General features: G+C 43.3%; 1 protein-coding gene across 3 annotated transcripts in view; it reads right to left on the bottom strand.

The window, feature by feature from the left end:
* The window catches only part of IARS1 (isoleucyl-tRNA synthetase 1), a 69305-nt gene that overhangs the window by 30661 nt on the left and 17997 nt on the right, over positions 1 to 20647 (bottom strand). For all 3 annotated transcript variants that reach the window (XM_040449599.1, XM_040449600.1, XM_040449601.1), the window contains 11 exons: positions 19350 to 19497; positions 15777 to 15864; positions 15453 to 15513; positions 10461 to 10556; positions 7193 to 7315; positions 6590 to 6681; positions 5399 to 5497; positions 4909 to 5035; positions 3647 to 3720; positions 3082 to 3276; positions 761 to 847 (listed from right to left, as the gene is read on the bottom strand). In XM_040449599.1, the coding sequence (XP_040305533.1) occupies positions 761 to 847; positions 3082 to 3276; positions 3647 to 3720; positions 4909 to 5035; positions 5399 to 5497; positions 6590 to 6681; positions 7193 to 7315; positions 10461 to 10556; positions 15453 to 15513; positions 15777 to 15864; positions 19350 to 19497 (1190 nt within the window). The remainder of the gene's footprint in view (positions 1 to 760; positions 848 to 3081; positions 3277 to 3646; positions 3721 to 4908; positions 5036 to 5398; positions 5498 to 6589; positions 6682 to 7192; positions 7316 to 10460; positions 10557 to 15452; positions 15514 to 15776; positions 15865 to 19349; positions 19498 to 20647) is intronic.

Raw genomic sequence — 20647 nt, 5'->3', positions numbered from 1 at the left:
GGTGATGATGCTGGGTCTGAAAAGTGTGACCTGGCAAAGCACACCAGGGCTCTCTGTTACTGCTGCACAACTGTACGCAAATCTACGATTCAATAATGTTTTCAATTAAAAAAACTCCAAAGATGCACAGACAGTAGAGCCAGATTCCCTGTGTGCACAAGGTGACTTTATCATCGTTGGCTGTGTTACTTTGAGCAAGTTGCTTATTCTGTATCTCAAACTCCTCAAATGTCCAAATGGGATAAGAAAAGGACCCATGTCAGTTCTGGGGCTCTGATGAGAGAAAACGAAACACTCATAGCAGGGCCTGCACAATGTCCTGCCTCGGAAAACACAAGGCAAGGTATCTATGTAAATGTTTACTTCTTATTTTTAGTAATTTGCACTTGACTTTTAATGACTATGGGTAATAGAAGAAAAAATAAGAATCCTCTATGACTTCGAAAATCTCTAGAACCCATAGTTCCCTCATGTTAAAAAGACAAAAAAAACTTTATTAAAGGACCAGGGTACAGATTAAATAAGTACCAGCAGCGAATGTACTTTATCACAGGATGCATGCCCCCACCCCCCTCAGGCCTCACTCTCCAGTCTGCCCTTCTCCCTGGGAGGGACCGACACTGGGAGAGAAGTGGGCAGGAAGGGAGGGGAGGGGAGGGGAGGGAAGGTAAGGGAAGAGAAGGGAAGAGCAGCAACAAGAAATGGCTAGACCTGCCCGGACCATGGCTGCTAGAGCAAAGGGCCAGGGACAAGCACCTGCCTGGCCAGGACGAGCCCGTTCACAATCACGTTCCTGAAAGGCGGCTGTCCAAAGAGAGCCGTGGCCAGCACCAGCAGGGTGTAAAACCTGGAAAAAACCCATAAACAGATCAGCAACAACAGACAAGGAATCTGAGCAAAGGAAAAAAGACTATGTTTATTTATAGTACTAAATTTCTATTTTAGATCAGTTACCCTTATTAATTGTTTATGACAAAGGTTCTTGGCTGGTGACACTGGAAACATTTGGGGGTGTGCTGAAAAACCACACAGGACCCCACTGCAGACAAATCAGGTCAGAAAACAGAAAATGTGACTGAAAGCTAATAAAGTACCCCAGCAGCTGAGGACAGAACTGCCGCCCTCCTCAGGGGCCAGCTGGCAGCCTCTCGGGACCCCTAGACATGCCAGGCTGAAAATCCAGGTGTGTGTGGCCTTAGCATAATGTCACATGAGACAGTCTGAGGACAGAAGATGCAGAAGGCACTCTCCCCCAAAAGTCAGACAGCAGAGACTAGAGAATGCTCTGCCAGACGCCACGCACACTGCTGCCTTGCTAGCTCGCTTGTTCCCTAAACTCCACCACATCCCTGCAGCCACCCTAGTGAGTGATGCTCCAGTGTCACTTCCAACCTGGTTTTGCACCCCAAGACATGACAGGACATGGACGGTTGAGGGTGGACCAGACAGCCTTCCTCTGAAGGTGGGTCAGGAGGTCCTGGCTGCCAGGACAGGCAGCCTGAGCCTGAGGCAGGCGGGGAGAGACGTGCACCGAGGGACCCACAGGACTGTCAAGGGCTGGCAGACATCGCCAACCCCCCAGGGACATAACCTGCTGGTGAGGCATCTGGCCTTCCCTAAGAACGGCTTTGGACCTGTTCCTAAAGATAAATGGATTGGAGGCTGAAAATGGCACTTTCTGGAACGTTAAGACTGCAATTCAACTTGTGATGTCTATTGCAAGATGTAAAAGTAGAAAATGACACTAATGTTCCTGAAACACTGCTGTAAAAACATTACTAATCAAAGTGGAATTAGAACCTGGGCCAGCCAAATTTCTCATCCATGAGAAGGGAACTCACCTTTTTCTAACCCACAAGACAAGGGTACTGCTTTAAACAGGCACCAGATAAAAACAATGCCAAAAGCCTTCCCCTCCTTGCTTTTGTCCCCCCAAGTCTGGATTTTTTTTTTTTTTTTAAATTTTTTTTTTTCAACCTTTATTTATTTTTGGGACAGAGAGAGACAGAGCATGAACGGGGGAGGGGCAGAAAGAGAGGGAGACACAGAATCGGAAACAGGCTCCAGGCTCTGAGCCATCAGCCCAGAGCCCGACGCGGGGCTCGAACTCACGGACCGCGAGATCGTGACCTGGCTGAAGTCGGACGCTTAACCGACTGCGCCACCCAGGCGCCCCAGGTCTGGATTTTTTAGAATGTTGATTTTATGAGGCTAGCTTTAACATCTGAGTACTCTTCCAAGTATTCTTTAAATCTGTAGCACCCAAATCATTATCTTACATGTAAGTACTCATTAAACATTTGAATAGCTTGTTTAAAATGAGTAAGAACATACATTTTGTTTTATATCACTTAATCTTCAAGTATAACAAATCTCTCTATTCCAAAATGTCAATGAAATAATTCAAACTCTAAAACAGCTTTACTGCAGTGAGAGATCTCTACACAAAAGAAACTTTATTATTTACTTATTTTTTTTTTTTTTAATTTTTTTTTTCAACGGTTTTTTATTTATTTTTGGGACAGAGAGAGACAGAGCATGAATGGGGGAGGGGCAGAGAGAGAGGGAGACACAGAATCGGAAACAGGCTCCAGGCTCCGAGCCATCAGCCCAGAGCCCGACGTGGGGCTCGAACTCACGGACCGCGAGATCGTGACCTGGCTGAAGTTGGACGCTTAACCGACTGCGCCACCCAGGCGCCCCATATTATTTACTTATTTTTATGTTTATTTTTCAAACAGAGAGAGAGATCACGAGAGCATCTGAGGGCAGAGACAAGGGGACAGGATCTAAAGGCTTTGTGTAGATAGCAGAGAGCCTGATGTGAGGCTCGAACTCACGAACCACAAGATCATGACCTGAGTCAAAGTCAGACACTTAACTGACTTAGCCATCCAGGAGTCCCTCAAAAGACACTGTAATAATATGTTGGGTGGTGAGGGGCAGAGGGCAAGAACAGAGCCTGTCTTGTTTGACACCATCCCTCCAGCACCCAGCTAATCGATGTTAGGTGCTCAGTGAAATACCCTGAAATCCAATAAAATGAAATCAGTAAAATTCTTGAAAGAACAAAGAACATACCATCCTCTGGTTTGGTCAATGCCTTCGGCAATGAAGTCTGCAGGAAATGCATCATCAAACTCCCTCTTGTTTTCAAATGGATAATGAACTTGAGCATAGGGCATGCTGCCACTTTCGAACCAACAGTCAAACACCTCAGAGATACGACGCAACACCCCCTTCCCACAACGGGAAGGGATGGTCAGATGGTCAATGCTAAGAAACAAAGCAAAGCCACTTCTATTAGTTCTAACTACAAAACAACTTGCGGTCTAATTACCAAGAGGAAACACGATACCTATCAAGCTTTCATCTGCAAACAGAAACACTGGTAGTTATCACAGGCTGTCAGAGGGCACTGTGATGCTCAATCTGGGGGGTTCATACCATAGTCACCCGACATCCAACTCCAGGACAGAGGCCACCCTTCGTGAACATGACCCGAGTCACCAACAAAGTAACTCAGCAAACCAGTACTTGATTCCGACACGTAGCTCTGAGATCTGTTCTACAGACGTCTCCCCAGCACCTAGCCGGGTGCTCTCTAAATGATGGAACAAAGAAAAGCGGACGTTCAGAGACTGACCTCTCTCTGTGGAGATCAGAGACCTTCGCTCCTGACAGTTCTTCAAGCTCTGCCATTGATCCAATGCATACTACCTGTCAAAGCAAAGTCAAAAGGCAGAAGAATCTCAGAGCCAAAGACCACACAGCTTTACTTTACGCAACATTCACACTTAGTTTTGGAAACCTCTGACTTTCAGGATGGCTGTCAGTAATGTGGCTTACGTCATCAAAGGCTGCAGGTCACTGAGGAGATGAGAGGAGTCCCTACATGGAGAGGACCTAACAGCATCCACTCAACACGTACTTTTGAGGGTTTACTAGCAACCAGCATAAATGAAATGCCTCGACTATTATTCTGAGGCATCTTAGTTTCTTCTCAGCACTTGAATTTGGCTCTTTAATCTGGAATCTTTCCAAGTCAAAGCTAGAAGTAAATTATTGTGCATGGACCGGATCAAACTAATGAGATCACAACACCTCACTCAGGATTGCCTCCAGCTGGGCAGCCCAAGCAGGAACTGCTGGGGGTCTTCACCGGGGGTGTCTGCTCGCTAGGGAGCAAGCACAGCCCTTTCCTTAGCCCTCAGACTTGGCTACCTAACTGCTGTTTTTTTCATGTCTTGTAGTCTTCATGCCAAAGGCCGCCATGGGGGTATATCTACAGACACGTATGTGTATTTACACACATAATCATTTGGCTTTATAAAACGTAAGGTTGGCAATGCTTTGGTAATTTTTAAATTTTTAAAACTTTATTTATTTATTTTGAGAGAGACAGAGATGGTGTGAGCAGCAGAGGGGCAGATAGTGGGAGAGAGAGAATCCCAAGCAGGCTCTGCACCGTCAGCGCAGAGCATGACATGGGGCTTGAACTCATGAAACCGTGAGATCATGACCTGAGCGGAAACCGACAGTTGGATGCTTAACTGGCTGAGCCATCCAGGCATCCCTGGTAATGTTTTTTAAGCCTTCCCTTTACACTGTTATGAGGGTAGATTCACATGCTATGGCACAGTGCAGGTGTGGAGTCTCCATTCCGATTATCAGTTACTCACAAGGAGAGAAAAGGGGGTGAGCAACACAGAGTGATAAATACAATTTAAAAATATTTAACAGAAGTAAAATTAAGTTAACTGTCCCTCCCCCCAAATTCTTATTTATATGATTCTAGGAAGAATAAAGAGAAACAGATGAAATAAGAAAGGAGCAAAGAGAAAAGAAATAGTATCAGACACACAAATGAGGTGCTTTAGCAAAAATCAACAGAATGCATGGCCTCACCTCCTCGAAGTCATCACTGACCCACAGGGGGATAGGGGTGCCCCAGTATCTGTTTCTGGAAATTGCCCAGTCACGTGCATCTTTTAGCCAATTTCCAAATCGCTTTTCTCGCACAAACTCTGGGACCCTGCAATAAACAGATCAGAGAGCATGGTCCAGGAGCTCAGCATGTGTCAGAGCAGTAAGCACAAATGGCTTTTGTAGGTACATTAAAATATAAACATATATCCTTAAAATGACTGTTATTTAAGGCTAACAGAAAAGAAAAATGCTCCCTCCATATGCCTTATCACAGAAAGGATGCTACTTCTCTTATATAATATTATTTAGATAATTTCACGGTGTTGAAAATACAGAATAAAAAATAGCTATTATTATAGTGTTTAATAAAAGATGACCCTTAGAACTACTATATTTGGGGACAATGATAAGCCAATGCTCCCTACCCAAGGACACAGGACATTGTGAAGACACACATCTCACTGCTCACCAGTAACACAGGTCATTGTTCTTCAACAGCTGGTCCACCATGTGCTCCACCCGTACGAACCAGCTAGGCACTGCTTTGTAAATGAGGGGGGTGTCTGACCTGGGGAAGCAACAATGCAGGATGTGCTGGTTAGACTGAGGTGTGCAGGCACCCAGGGTAAGGCCAACTTTTAGTTTCTTACTGACGTCACCACCACCTATTTGGCCTTCTGCTAATACTTGTTTTTATTGCAAATACTAATGCCTACGTCCTTGGTACTGGTCATCTCCACAACACCAAGAAGGCAAAAGTTAATAAAAGATTAAAAAGAAAAATAGGGGCGCCTGGGTGACTCAGTTGGTTAAGTGTCCAACTCTTGATTTCAGGTCAGGTCATGATCTCATGGTTCCTAAGTTCAAGCCCTATGTCACCACAGAGCCTGCTTGTGATTCTCGCCCTCTCTCTCTCTCTCTCTCTCTGACCCTTCCCCACTCACACTCTCTTAAAATAAACATTAAAAAAAAAAAAAAAAAAAGAACACGAAGGGGTGCCTGGGTGGCTCAGTCGATTAAGCATCCTACTTTGACACAGGTCGTGATCTCGCGGTTCACGAGAGTTTAAGCCCCACGTCGGGCTCTGTGCTGTCAACTCAGGGCCTGGAGCCCATTTTGGATTCTGTATCTCCCTCCTTCTCTGCCCCTCTCTTGCTCATGCTGTCTCTCTCTCTCTCTCTCTCTCTCTCTCTCTCAAAAATAGACATTTAAAAACAAAATTGAACAAGAAGGAAAATATAGTTCTGCTGGTGTGTGATAGCTATCTAAGAAATGATGTCAATTTCAGCAAAAAGGAAATGTGGGAACAGAACTTGATGTCCCCAAACATTCCATTTTCACCCACCTCTTCATAGTATGATCTTGTATTCAAACTTGTATCATGTTATATCTCTCACTAAATTCCACCAGGAAATGGTAGAGATCAGTCTCACCTAAAGAAATGTGGACCTGACACCAAATATTTGTCTACAATGATAGTTCTCAGACAACTGCTGAAGAAAACAATAACTACACATATTCATGGAATTCAAGAGGGCAGTTTCCAAACATGAACCCTAAAGGACACAAATGAGGGGAACGCCAGATTGACAAAAGCGGGTGCACACACTACATGTCCCCACAGACTAGAAGCTTGAGCTATAAGTCTGCTTTTTCTCACCTCCAGCAGAAAGGGTAGCTGTGAGTGAAGGTGCTAGCAACAAGAAGTCGGCCTTTTTCCTTCAGGGTCCTGATGATGTTTTTGTCAGCATCCTGTTAGAAAAATAAATGCACAGTCATTAAAATATCCTACAATACTTGGTAACACAATATAATTATGTACATTACTACAATCTGATATTTTGATATGTTTACTATGAATAAAAGGCAAAAATGACACATGTATTATAAAAATACCCAGCCCACATTTTGGGCACAGTCTACCTTTAGGTACTTATTAAGCACTTCTACACCACATAAGATAGTGAAGTCTTCCACCAGCAATGGCTGCCCCGAGGCCACAAAACTGGTTTGGGGGTTACCAATCAGAGCCTAGTTTCCTGCCTTTGAAACTATAACATACTTCCTCTCAAGATACTAGACGCTTACAATGTGGCCGATAATATCTTTCTGGTTTTATGTGCTGAAACCAAACCAAATAAAAAAAAAAAAAACAATTTCCTGGAAAAGAAAAAAATCCAGATATGAAGCTACTTAATAAGAAGCTGATTAAACAAAGAAATATGATGAAATCCACACCTTTCTCTGTCCTACAGACACAGACCTTCACATACTGTCCTGTGAAATCTGTCACTTCTGCTGTGAAACAGCCTGAAGCATCCACAGGGCAAACAGGAGGAGAGTCTTTCTGAATGATGCTGAAGTCCATACAGACCCGATAGTCATCCTGGGGAGAATGAAACAGGTTAAGTGTATTCAAGACAGGAGTGTGGGAAGGGACTGATTCACAAGAGAATGCTCTGTCTTCTGACATACGACTTAATCGACTTTAATTATCCTCTCACCTGAAGTTAATTCAGGACCATTCAGATACCCCCTTATAGTTGGACAGGGACTACATCATCTTTCCAGCCATTACTTCACAGACCCCTATATACAGCAGAGCATCCACTAAGTGAGAAGGAAGAGGACACACATGTACCCCTGGGGAACATACTTGCACAAATACTCAACATAACATTCACAAACTGCACTCAACACTATAGTAAAAGAATCATTCACCACGATCAGGTGGGATTAACTCTGGGGATGCAAGGGTGGTTCAATATCCACAAATAAATCAATGTGATACGCCACATTAACAAAATGAAGGGTAAAAACCATATGATCATCTCAAAAGATGCAGAAGAAGCACTTGACAAAATTCAACATCCATTCATGTAAAAAACCCTCAAGAAAGTGGGTTTAGAGGGAACTTAATAGTGGCCATCTATGGAAAACCCACAGCTAGTATCATACTAGATGGTGAAAAACTGACAGCTTTTCCTTCAAGATGAGGAACGAGGATGTCCACTCTCACCATTTTTAATCAACACAGTACTAGAAGTCCTAGCAACAGCAATTAGACCAAAAAAAAAAAAAAAAAAAAAAAAAGAGACATCCATATTGGTAAGAAAGAAGTTCAACTGCCACTTAGCAGATGACATGATGACCATATACAAAAAACTCTAAAGACTCCACCAAAAAACTATTAGAATAAATGAACTCAGTAAAGTTGCAGGATGCAAAATTAATACACAGAAATCTGATGTGTTTGTAGACACTAACAATGAAGCAGCAGAAAAGATAAATTAAGAAAATGATTCCATTTACAGTTACACTAAAATAATAAAATACCTAGGAATAAACTTAACCAAGGAGGTGAAAAACCTCTCTGTACTCTGAAAATATAAAACATTGATAAAGGAAATTGAAAATGCCACAAACAAATGGAAAGAAATTCTATGCTCATGGACTGGAAGAACAAATATTGTTAAAATGACTATAGTACTCAAAGCAATCTACAGGACACATGCAATCCCTATCCAAAACACCAATAGCATTTTTCACAGAACTAGAACAAATACTACTGAAATTTTCTTGAACCACAAAAGATTCCAAACGGTCAAAGGAACCTTGAGAAAGAGTAAAGCTAGAGGTGCTGCACTCCCAGATGTCAAGGCACACTGCAACGCCGTCGTGATCAAAGCAGTATGGCACTGGCACAAAAATGGACACACAGATCAATAGAAAAGAACAGAGGGCCCAGAAATAAAGCCATGTTTGTATGGTCTATTAATCTATGACAAAGGAAGCAAGAATATACAACGGGGAAAAGACAGTCTCTAATAAATGGTGTTGGGAAAAACAGAATGGAGGTTCCTCAAAAAATTAAAAATAGAAATATCATATGGTCTAGGAAATCCAGTCCTGGCTATTTACCTGAAGAAAATAGTAATTCAAAAATATATATGCATCCCTATGTTTACTGCAGCATTATTTACAAAGCAATGATATGGAAACAACCCAAGTGTCCAACAGATGAATGGACAAAGAACATGTGGTAAATATACAATGGAGTATTTTTAAGCCATAAAAAAGAATGGGATCTTGCCATTCCTGACAACATGGATGGACTCAGAGGGTATTATGCTAAGTGAAATAAACCAGACAGAAAAAGACAACATATGAATTCACTCCTACGTGGAACCTAAAAAATAAAAATCCAAACATACCCAGTATGTGACAAATACAATTTTAAAGGAAAAACTAAAGCACATTTTTTTTTTTAATTTTTTTTTCAACGTTTATTTATTTTTGGGACAGAGAGAGACAGAGCATGAACGGAGGAGGGGCAGAGAGAGAGGGAGACACAGAATCGGAAACAGGCTCCAGGCTCTGAGCCCTCAGCCCAGAGCCCGACGCGGGGCTCGAACCCACAGACCGCGAGATCGTGACCTGGCTGAAGTCGGACGCTCAACCGACTGCGCCACCCAGGCGCCCCCTAAAGCACATTTTAAAACCAAGTTTTTTTTAAATTTATTATCAGTGAAGAAGTCATACTAGTTGACTTGAAAACTATCATGAGTAACTAAAATCTGACTAGTTCTTAAAACCTAGTAAAGAGTATTATTAAGAATGCTTCCGTCATATTCAATTTTGTGATATTAAGGAAGCATTAACTTTACTGGGTGCAACAGTGGCATGGTAGCATATTAAAAATGAAAGTTCTGATCAGTCACAGATGTGTACGGATGAAGACCACGATGCTGAGGATTTGTTTCAAAACCCTCAGTCCTAAGTAGAGAAGGTGTGGGCGGAAGAGGAGAAGGAAGAGGATAAAATGGATCACTGCAGGTGGGTGATGTGAACATAAGGATTTATTATAACATCTCTTTACTTCCGGGTATGTTTGAAGATTTCCATAATAAAAATCTCTGCCAAGGTTAAGTATGAAAGCAAATGATGAATGGAGACAGACTAGCTTCACTCTCACTGACAAAACGATCAAGCTGAGAAGAGTATGTAGGTAGGTCCCCAGTGGGTGTTTTATTCATACACAAGTTACATCAAAAGAATTGCATTTTTGGAAAAATTACTCTGGGCAACATGTAAAATTAACCACACCATCCTGCTTTGAAGAGGTCAAATTCTGTCCTCTCATCACAGTGTTCGGACGAGCACAGTGGAGGTGATACCACCTCTCAGCACTCTGACAGTCACGGTGACCCCACAGAACTGCACACGGTAGAGGGCACGGTGAGTACATTACAAATGAATGAAAACAAAGAATGCCTTTCATTCAGAAAGACCAAATGGCTGGGGATGCCCAGGATTTAGCTCACCACTTTCAGAGATGAGCTCAGGGTGAAAAAAATTGCAGATAAAAGTTTGATAAGCCATCTTTTGGGGGCAGTGAGCCTGCAAAGTGTTGGGCCCTATGATGTGGGCAAGCATGAGGTGCGCTCGCACACGCGCACATGTGGGCACACTCGCGCACACACACGCTCATGGCACACACGAGACCCACTTATGAGAGCTCTACTACTCACAGCACCAAAGTACGGAGCCTGGTGCACCACTCCAGTGCCCTCCTCCTCCCGCACGTAGCTGTCGGTGAGCACCGTGAAAGCGCCGTTCTCTTTGCACTGCAACAGAAAGGTCAGCAGGTGTAGTGAATGGAACACATTTTAGGATTAATTTCATAACAGTATTTGCTAAGAGCCTGAAAAAACTCCTAACACGCAAAATTATTTTTAGAGATAGGACAGAATAGTTCAGACTGGGAAGAAACCTGCTAACTCAATACATCTTTTCTGTAATTTATCACTTAGAAATAATTACCTAAAATGAAATAATTACGTGAAGAATTATCTGAAGAAATGCAGAGAAAATGTTCGAACTTCCCCAGTCACAAAATGGGGCTTTCTGTGAGTCCTGCTGACCTCCCAGCCACGCCAGCACCTGGTGTGCAGTTTTGTGCAGCCTCAGAAAATGTCCCCTAACCCGCCACACCTCTGGGGTGCTCCCAGTCACCTTTCTGTCGGCCCTGCCACCAGGGCAAACCCTCAAGGAGCCAGAATGGGCGCCTGGAGTGACAAGCTCTGGTTAACGGCGCTCTGCACACCGTGACACGGAGGGACGCACTGTTGCAAAGTCAGGTTACTACCTGTGATGCTACAGACCTCCTCCTTCCACCTTCACCTCTCCCTATGTGTTTCCAATACACTGTCTCAGCCAAACCGATCCTCTGCTGGTCTTTCTGTCTTCGTGAAGACTACTTTCGGGATAGATTTTCACACTTAATTGCATTTAATCCAATGATCTTGTGAAAAAGGCACACGGTATTTCTGTGTTTCAAATATATTGATTCTATTTTCATTTCATCGATGAACTAACTCAGAACAAAGATGAAATAGTTTGTCCAAATACACAACAGTGATGGACACAACCTGACTCAAGGTCTTCTGGCTCCAAAAACGATGCTATCTTCAACTGCATCACAGCTCTTTGATTCCTTGACACTTGCCTAAAATCAAACTTGAAAAACAGCCAGGAATTTCTCATTGCTGTAACCTACACCACCTGGAAATATTTTTGGTGTGGGAGGACAGAGGCTGATAGGTGTGTCTTCAATAGTTTAAATGTGGAGTGGGAACACGTGTGCCCTTAGCCTGACGTTCGAGTGGGAGCTGTTTTAGCAGCAGACAGCGGAACCCCACGGGGTCCTGTCTCTCGGTCCAGTTCTGGACCCTGAATTGCCAGGGATGGGTGGTCAGTGGTCACCAGAGCTGTAGCACAGCCCCCACAGGTAGCACCTACCCCCATAGCTCCCACTTAATATTTTAGAACATGTGTATCTTAGGGATACATCAGATGATTTTGCCCCAAGTCAAAGAATTTCTAGTACCTGCCTAAAATTCAGTGAAGGTCCCAGAAATTCAGAAGCTATCTGAGTGGAATATGGACCAAGTGCACATTCCCGAAAGACCTCTGACTGAACCCAGACTTCCTCTCTGGTGTGTTTGAGCCCATCTGCTGAGCACTGAGCTCTCCCTGGATTCTCAAATAGGGTCTGGGTCAGAAAGGGTAAGAGTAACGGATTTAGTGAGAGAGTTTCAAGACAAAACAAATCTGACAAGGGATGTCTGGGTGGCTCAGTCAGTTAAGCGTCTGACTTTGGCTGAGGTCATGATCTCGTGGTTCGTGGGTTCAAGCCCCATGTCAGGCTCTGTGTTGACAGCTTGGAGCCTGGAGCCTGCTTTAGATTCTGTGTCGCCCATTCTCTGCCCCTCCCCCACTTGCACGCGCGTGCTTTCTCTCTCTCTCTCTCTCAAAAATAAATAGGTGTTTAAAAAATCCGACATAAAACAGAATGTTAAGATCTATAAGAGAAGAATGTAGTAATGACATTTTTCAGAAGGAGAAACCAGAGGCATTTCAAAAGACGTTTTTCAGATGGTGTCTGAGTTCAGCCTTGAAGTGTGGATTGTACTTGAGCACCTTAAAGAAGATGAAGGATTAAATAAATAGGAGGAAAACCTACTGAAAACAAAGGCAGGAAAGGAGGGAAAGAAAGGGCCAGTCTGACAGAAGCAAAGGATATGTTTAAAGCAACATTATGGGGTGCCTGGGTGGCTCAGTTGGTTGAGCGTCTGACTTCAGCTCAGGTCATGATCTTGTGATTTGTGACTTTGAGCCCCACATCAGGCTCTGCTGTCATCACCAAGACAGCTTCAGATCCTCTGTTCCCCTCTCTACACGCCCCCCGCCCCCACCACTCATGGGCACATGCACTCTCTCCCAAAAATAAATAAACATTAAAAAAAAAAATAAAGCAATATTAGAGGATGTGGCTAGGAAGCACATGGGCCAAATGGAGACCACTTGAGAGGAATGAGCTGGCCGACAGCTGCGGGCTCACAGGGAGCACAGGGAAATCCACCAGCAGCAACCTGGAATGAGGAAGAAGGCCATTACAGTTGACCCTGGAATAACACAGGCTGGAACCGCGGGTCTAGTTGAGCACACTTTTCTCCCTAAGAGTGAACGGCAAAAGCCACAAGATACTTACTGACAATTATTCACCAGTCTCCAGGGAAGTGAATCAAAGGCAACTGGCGCAGAGGTCATACCTGCTGCCCTGAGTTCCCAGAGGCCTGCTGAGGGTGTCAGCAGCCTCCGGAGCCCTGGGGACAGGCAGTGTTGAAGGCTGTATGGCGACAGTGTGGTGGGGTCCAGTATGAGGGCTGGCAGGCGGGGGGCTGGGCTGCAGAACAGGCCAGGCCCACAGGGCAGGGACAGCCTCGTGCAGGGAGACCTGTGTCCCTGTCACCCCTGCTTCCTGAGTCCTCCGGGAGCTAGGCTCTGGAGCTGCACCAGGGCAGCCATAGCCCGGAGCCCTTCTTGGCCGGGTGCAGACTCCTCCCTGAAGGCCACCTCAGCCCACGTGTGGCCACAGCTGCAATGGCCTCGGACCAGTGGCATACCTCCAGGGTGATGGGGCAGCTGTCCTGCTGCTACAACTGCGGGGCCAAGGCCACCAGGATGCAGGACATCACCTTTGTGGTGACTGGTCAATTTTAGATTTTTTTCTTTTTTAGTGAAGACATTTTCTTTATTCCTCATTCTCTAAGAGAATTAAACACGGGGAAGCTGAGTTTCATAAACAGGCTTTTCAGTACAAGCTGAGATGCCGTTTTCTTCTTTAGCCTGTAAGACACTGAACAAGTATGATTCTGTAAAAATTCGTATGTGCCCACGTCATGCTGCAGCCCTAGTATGTGCAATTATCAATTCAGCAATTGTTCCTGGAAACGCCACATCTGTATTTATAAGTTAGCTGGTATTTTTTCCACAAATGCTTTGTCAGGTTTATGTATTATGATTCTGCTAACCTGATAATAAAGTTGGCTTTCTCTATTCTAGGACAGTATAAATAGCAGCAATGGTTTTTCAAAAAGATGTGCTAGGACTTTGTACTTTGTGTCTTTTTGTGGAGAAAAACTTTTTATACATACTTAATGTTTGGGAAAACAAAGTATCAGAATTGTTTAAACCACCAAAAAATTTTTTCAATGAATACACTACTAGAAAAACCACTATATGTTTTCTTTACAATTTTCTTCTTTTTTAATGTTTATTGATTTTTGAGAGAGTGTGTGAGCTGAGGAGGGGTAGAGAGAGAGACAGAGAGACATAGAATCTGAAGCTGGCTCCAGGCTCTGAGCTGTTAGCACACAGCCCAATATGGGGCTCGAACTCACGAACCGCAAGAACTCAAGTGGAACTCACAAACCTGAGTTGAAACCGGATGCTTAACCAACTGAGGCACTCAGGGGTCCCCTTATGATTTTAATAATATTTTCTTTACTCTTGCTTACTTTAAGAATACAGTATATAACACATATAAAATCCAAAATACGCGTTAACTATTTGTGTTATTGGTAAGGCTTCTGGTCAACAGTAGGCTATTAACAGCTACGTTTTGGGGGGAGTCAAAAGTCACTGCACCCAGATTGGCGCTACTGACCCCCATGTTGTTCGAGGGTCAAATGTAACTGGGACATGAGAAACACGGGAAAACACTCAACACACACAAAAATGAAGACAGATGTGAGCGACACTGTGGACAGAGCCCAAATGGCAAAGATCACCTGCATGAATCAAACTCTGTTCCTGAACCAGAACAGAGGTAAGCAAATGTTTTATCCTGGGCTGTGGTATAAGGTTCTGCCAACTAATACTATGTACAGCTGAATATAATTTTCACGTAAGGCATAAAGCCTGGTCTGAGGGTGTTGTTCACTATTTCACTCCAACACATATAGACAGAGATCAACAGGAACTTCCTGCTGACCCTGTTCTTTTATTGGTGGTGGTGGAGTTTCCATGGCAACGATAGCCATGGATTCTCTGTTGGCAGAAAACGAAAACTACATAAAACTGCTTCATGACTCTTAAGAAAACTAGGTTACCAAATGTATGAACTTTGCCTTGATGCCTAGATTTAAAACCCCCACCTCATCAGTTTCCTTGACATGACCTCTGTTGATCGTTAGACACAAGGTTTTATTCTGAGCACTATCTTAAATTCGTGAAACAAAACCAAAACACCTCCAAACCAATAGATTTCCAGGATGAAAATCTATAAGCAATAAAATCTATAAGCAATAAAAATATATACATATAAATCTTCTCAAACTTAAGTGTTTCCTTTCATAACTTAAGTATTAAAAAAATTCCTATACAATTTTAATTATTAAAACAAGAAGGCAATACACATATAATTTAATCTTATTGCTACCAAGAGAGACTTTGGATCCCAACACCCACACAAGCCACAGGATATCCACACAAGCCAAGGGATACCCACACAAGCCACGGACACCCATACAGGCGACAGATACCTACACAAGCCACGGGAAACCCACACAACCCACAGGACAGCAACGCAGTGACTCCCACTGCAGGTGCATCATAACACTCCAGGGACCCAGTGCCCAGCTATGCAGGACCCATGTCAGGCAGGTCCCTGAACTCACCTGCACAAAATAGTCAAACAGGGGCCTGTACTTCTTGCCTTTGAGACAGGAACCAGGAAATCTAGAAAAAGGAGAAAGGCAAACTCACAATTAGACTAAAACCCTCCAAGAAACAAAACTGCAGCCACATCAAGTCATCACTGCCTGCTGGTTTAGTTGTTTCGCAGTCATTAATGCTGGAATATGTGGTCTGAACATACACAGCAGGAATATTAAAACCGAACTTGAATAAGAAACCTTTTGGGCACTAGGTGTCTCACCTCTCAAGGTTAAAGAAAGACATACACATATCCACACATACAAATCAGTAATTTGCATACTTACCTTTCAAGGACTTCATAGTCAGTTTCCAGTTTATACAGGGCTGGTAATCTGGCTTCCATTAAAATGAGCAATTTTCCTCTGATGACATCTATGAGAGCAAGGGAAAAAGTGGACTTGAGTGACATTCAGACTTCAGCGGAGTCTAGAAGCACACTAGCACACTCCTCCCTCCTGGGGTCCTGTATCACCTGTACCTCTTGTGCTCAGCACTCAGAGAAATGCGGCAAGGACACCAACACACACTGCTTTCCAGACCCAAAGATGATGGAAACAGCAGGTGTGCTTACTGAGCTTCTACTCATTTTAAGTATATTAATCTTTATTTTCTCCGACCAAAAGTCATATACGTAAATGTTTAAAAATCTTAACATTGGGCGCCTGAGTGGCTCAGTCGGTTAAGCGTCCGACTTTGACTCAGGTTATAATCTCATGGTTTGTGGGTTCAAACCCTGCAATGGGCTCTATGCTGACAGCTTGGAGCCTGGAGCCTGCTTCGGGTTCTGTGTCTCCCTCTCTTTCTGTCCCCCCCAACTCTCTCTCTGTCTTTATCTTTCCAGATTAAACAAACGTTGAAAAAAAAAAATTAAAAATCGTAACATTAACCGGGGCGCCTGGGTGGGTTCAGTTGGTTAGGTGTCCGACTTTGGGTCAGGTCATGATCTTCGTTTGTGAATTTGAGCCCCATTAACAAATGAAGAAACTCACTGAGTAAAAGTCCTCCATAACCATATCCCCATGCAAGACACTATCATCTGAGTGTCTATTTCTTTTTTTTTAAATGTTTATTTATTTATGAGGCATAGTGTGTGTGAGTCGGGGAGGGGCAGAAGAAAAGGGAGAGAGAATCCCAAGCAGGCTCCACACTGTAAGCACAGAGCCCGACATGGGGCTTGATCTCACGGACCCTGAGACCATGACCTGAGCCAAAACCAAGAATTGGATGCTAAACCGACTGAGCCACCCAGGTGCCTCTTGAGTGTCTATTTCTACATGTATACTCACATACATCTTATGTGAATGCGTACTTTTTTTTTTTTTTTACTAATTATGGGATAGAACTCAATACAGTTTTCAGTTTGCGTTCACACATTATATTGTGAACATCTTTCCATATATTAGCATATATTGCCTTTTCTATTCGACTAAACAGCTACCCAGTACTCCTTTCTGTGGAAGTGCAAGTCATTTTAGCCCATCAACTAAAACTAGGATTTAAGCTGTTTTCAGATTGTTAGTACTAGGAACACTGGGGTAATGAATGCTCTTGCACGTATCTTTGTATCATTATTAGAGTGTTTCTGGAGGAAACCTTCCTAGGAATAGCAAGGCTAGAATAAATGTACAAACACTTAAAATTTAGGGGCACCTGGGTGGCGCATTCGGTTAAGCGTCCTACTTCAGCCAGGTCACGATCTCGCGGTCCGTGAGTTCGAGCCCCGTGTCAGGCTCTGGGCTGATGGCTCGGAGCCTGGAGCCTGTTTCCGATTCTGTGTCTCCCTCTCTCTCTGCCCCTCCCCCATTCATGCTCTGTCTCTCTCTGTACCAAAAATAAATAAATGTTGAAAAAAAATTTAAAAAAAAAATTTAACAGCAAATGGCAAATCACCTTATAAAAACAGACTAATTTAAACTCCCACTTGTAAAGTAAGATATATCCGAAGATTTACTGGAGCCTATGACATACATGCAGTTCACCATTAGAAACACGAGAATCTATGGATCATTGTGAAGACCTCTGCAACTGCTGAAAAGCTGTTAAAAATAACGAACGCTGCCACCCACTAGCTCTGGCTGCGTTGGAGCTTCATGGTCAGTGGAGTCTACATTTTCTGGATAAAACTCAGGACACATGGCCCACCAGGTATGTGGGTCACATGTGGGCAGACAAAGGTCAGGGCTGAAGTGTCTGCCCAATGGCCCCTGAGGCCGTCAGACTCACTAGAGAGCAGCACTGTCCCCAGGGAGACACAGGGGCTGGGTCCTGCCTAGAGAGGCTCTCCACCCACAGCCACCAGCAGGAGGAACTGCTCCCATCTGTTCCCAAGGCCCAGCTAAGCAGTAATGAAAACACCTGTCTTCTGACCCACGCACCTCCCATTCCTTTCTTGAATCTTTCCTCTGCCTCACAAGCAGCTATGAATCAAGTCACCTGTCTTATAAGGTGCTTACTTTTCTGGCTATGGTTTCCTTTCCATGGCTTCCCCCTCCCTCCATAAACTACCCAAACCTAAAGGAACAATCTTATTTTTTCAAAGAAGTCTCCATGGAAAGGGCTTCATCAAGATTTTGGCTCTCTACAAGGGAATATCTGAAAGGCACAAAGTTCTCAAGTTCTGGTATCAATTCTGAGAAACACATATTTCAGTCTTAGTCCCCATTCCTGGCAGAGCTCCTAAAACCCTTGCAAAGTCCTAAGTGCTAAGAGTCATAAAGGTGTCTTTTGTTATGTTAATGAACAGATGTTAGGAAAGCCCCCAAGTCACTTTAGGATTGGAACTTTCACCACCACCCCCCCCCACCAACACCCACCTAGGGATGGGGAGAGGGGCCTGAGATTGAGTTCAAACACCAATAGCCACAAAGCCTCCATAAAACCTCAACAGGATGGGGTGTGGAGTATGTCCAGGTTAGTGAGAGTATCTACATGCTGTGAGGGCAACTCATCCCAGTTAGGTAGGAGACAGAAGCTCCTGGGCTCAGGACCCTTCCACACCTCCCGCTATGTACTTCATCTGATTGTTTATGTGCATCCTTTATAATATCCTTTCACGACAAACCATTGAGTTGTGGGCTGCTCTAGCACATTAATCCAACCTAAGGAGAGGGGTCACGGTCTGTCGGAAGCACAGGACTTGAAAATGACATCTGCAGTTGAGGGTGTGGTGGTACAGGTGGTTCTGTAGGACTGAGCCCTTAACCTGTGGGATCTGACGCCTGACGCTGTCTCCAGGTAGCTAGTGTCTAAATTAGGTTAACTGCTTGGTGGTGTTGAAAACACACATCACGTTCCTAGTAACGATGAGATACCACCTCTCTGAATCTCCAGCTCCTTCCTCATCTGTAACGTGGGGACGATGTGTAAAAGGGTATTACAATCTGAAAACTGTAAGGACTATTTTTTTATATCTCTATTTTAATTTTTTCTTTAATTTTTTTTTCAACGTTTTTATTTATTTTTGGGACAGAGAGAGACAGAGCATGAATGGGGGAGGGGCAGAGAGAAAGGGAGACACAGAATCGGAAACAGGCTCCAGGCTCCGAGCCATCAGCCCAGAGCCTGACGCGGGGCTCGAACTCACAGACCGCGAGATCGTGACCTGGCTGAAGTCGGACGCTTAACCGACTGCGCCACCCAGGCGCCCCTCTCTATTTTAATTTTTATGTGCATTTACTTTTTCAACCAAAAATGAAAAAAAAAAAACTTTTAGAGGTTATTTTGACATTCAAGTTCTAACACTTTTTCAAAAACTTCTATTTTTACTCCAAAAAGAAATGTAAGTTTTCATTCTTTCCCAAAATAAGTTAAATCGATCTTTTTCCATATCAGTCGTAAGTAACCCGGCCCACGCTTACCTTTAATCTTCACGTACTGCATATCTGGATTAACACACAGGGCAAGGTTACTTGGGAGAGTCCAGGGAGTGGTTGTCCAAGCCACCAAAGACACATTTTCATCTTCCTCCAAAGGGAAAGTTACAAACACTGAAGGGTCTTGTACATCCTGAGATAAAATGAGATAAAGTACCCTTTTACAAAATTTGTAATAATAACACAGAAGAAAAGGGAATTGATTCTAAAGAATAGACTTCCAGAATAAAAACCCGTCGCCATATTTATAAAAAGAAAATATAAAGCAAACAATTCCAAATACATTTTTTATATTCTTCAAAAGTGTTTTAACAGTTACTTTACTAGTCACAAAAACAACATTTTAAGTACATAAACAGGAATATATAATAGAGATTTCACTATTATAATGACCTATTGTATAACAAATCTATAAAAAGTTAGGTCAACAAAATAACTTAAAAAAAAAAAAGTTATCCTTTATTCCAAAATACAAAAATGAATCATTTTTTAAAGACATGAATGTGATTTTTAAAAACATTTATTTTGAGAGAGAGAGAGAGAGGGAGAGCGAGCATGCACACATGTCGGGGAGGGTTACAGTTTGTGAGTTTGAGTCTCGCATCAGGCTCTTCGTGGACAGTGTGGAGCCTGCTTGGCATTCTCTCTCTTTCCTGCTTTCTCTGCCCCTCCCCTACCTGCGCACGCACTCAATAAAAGAAAAAAAATTAATAAACAGCCACAAAGCAGAAAAGCTCATTTCCTGACCCAAACCAACTGCATTCTAAATAAAGTGCCCTGAGAAAAAGGAGCTCTACAAATTTCACCTTATTCACATACTAACCACTAGACAAACCTGAAAAAAGTACCAGCCCGAACTCCCGAAATGTCAGTGTCATCAAAAAGAGACCAAGGAACAACTGTTCCAGGAAGGCTGGAGGCACAGCGACCGAACAAAACACATAACCTATGATTCTCTTTTGCTGAAAAGGACATTAAGGGAAGCATTAACACAATCAACCAACAGATTAGATGGTATTTTATCAAGATCAATTCCCTAATTTCAATTACCTAAGAGAAGAGTATGGATTTTCAGAAATATGTACTGAAGTTTTTAGAGGAAAAGGGACATCATGCCTGCCACCTACTCTCAGAGGGTCCCTGTCTTACCCCTCACCCTAGGAAGAGAAAGATGATGTAAACATGGTGACAGGGTGACCACCACTGAAAGAGAAATGAGAACTCTTGTAACCTTTCCAGTAAGTCCAAAAATTATGTCAAACGTTAAAAACAAAAATAGACCA

Source organism: Herpailurus yagouaroundi, unplaced genomic scaffold, assembly GCF_014898765.1.
Source record: "Herpailurus yagouaroundi ecotype Mexico unplaced genomic scaffold, PumYag 199, whole genome shotgun sequence".
Lineage (NCBI taxonomy): Eukaryota > Metazoa > Chordata > Mammalia > Carnivora > Felidae > Herpailurus > Herpailurus yagouaroundi.
This window is presented reverse-complemented; position numbering and strand designations above follow the sequence as displayed.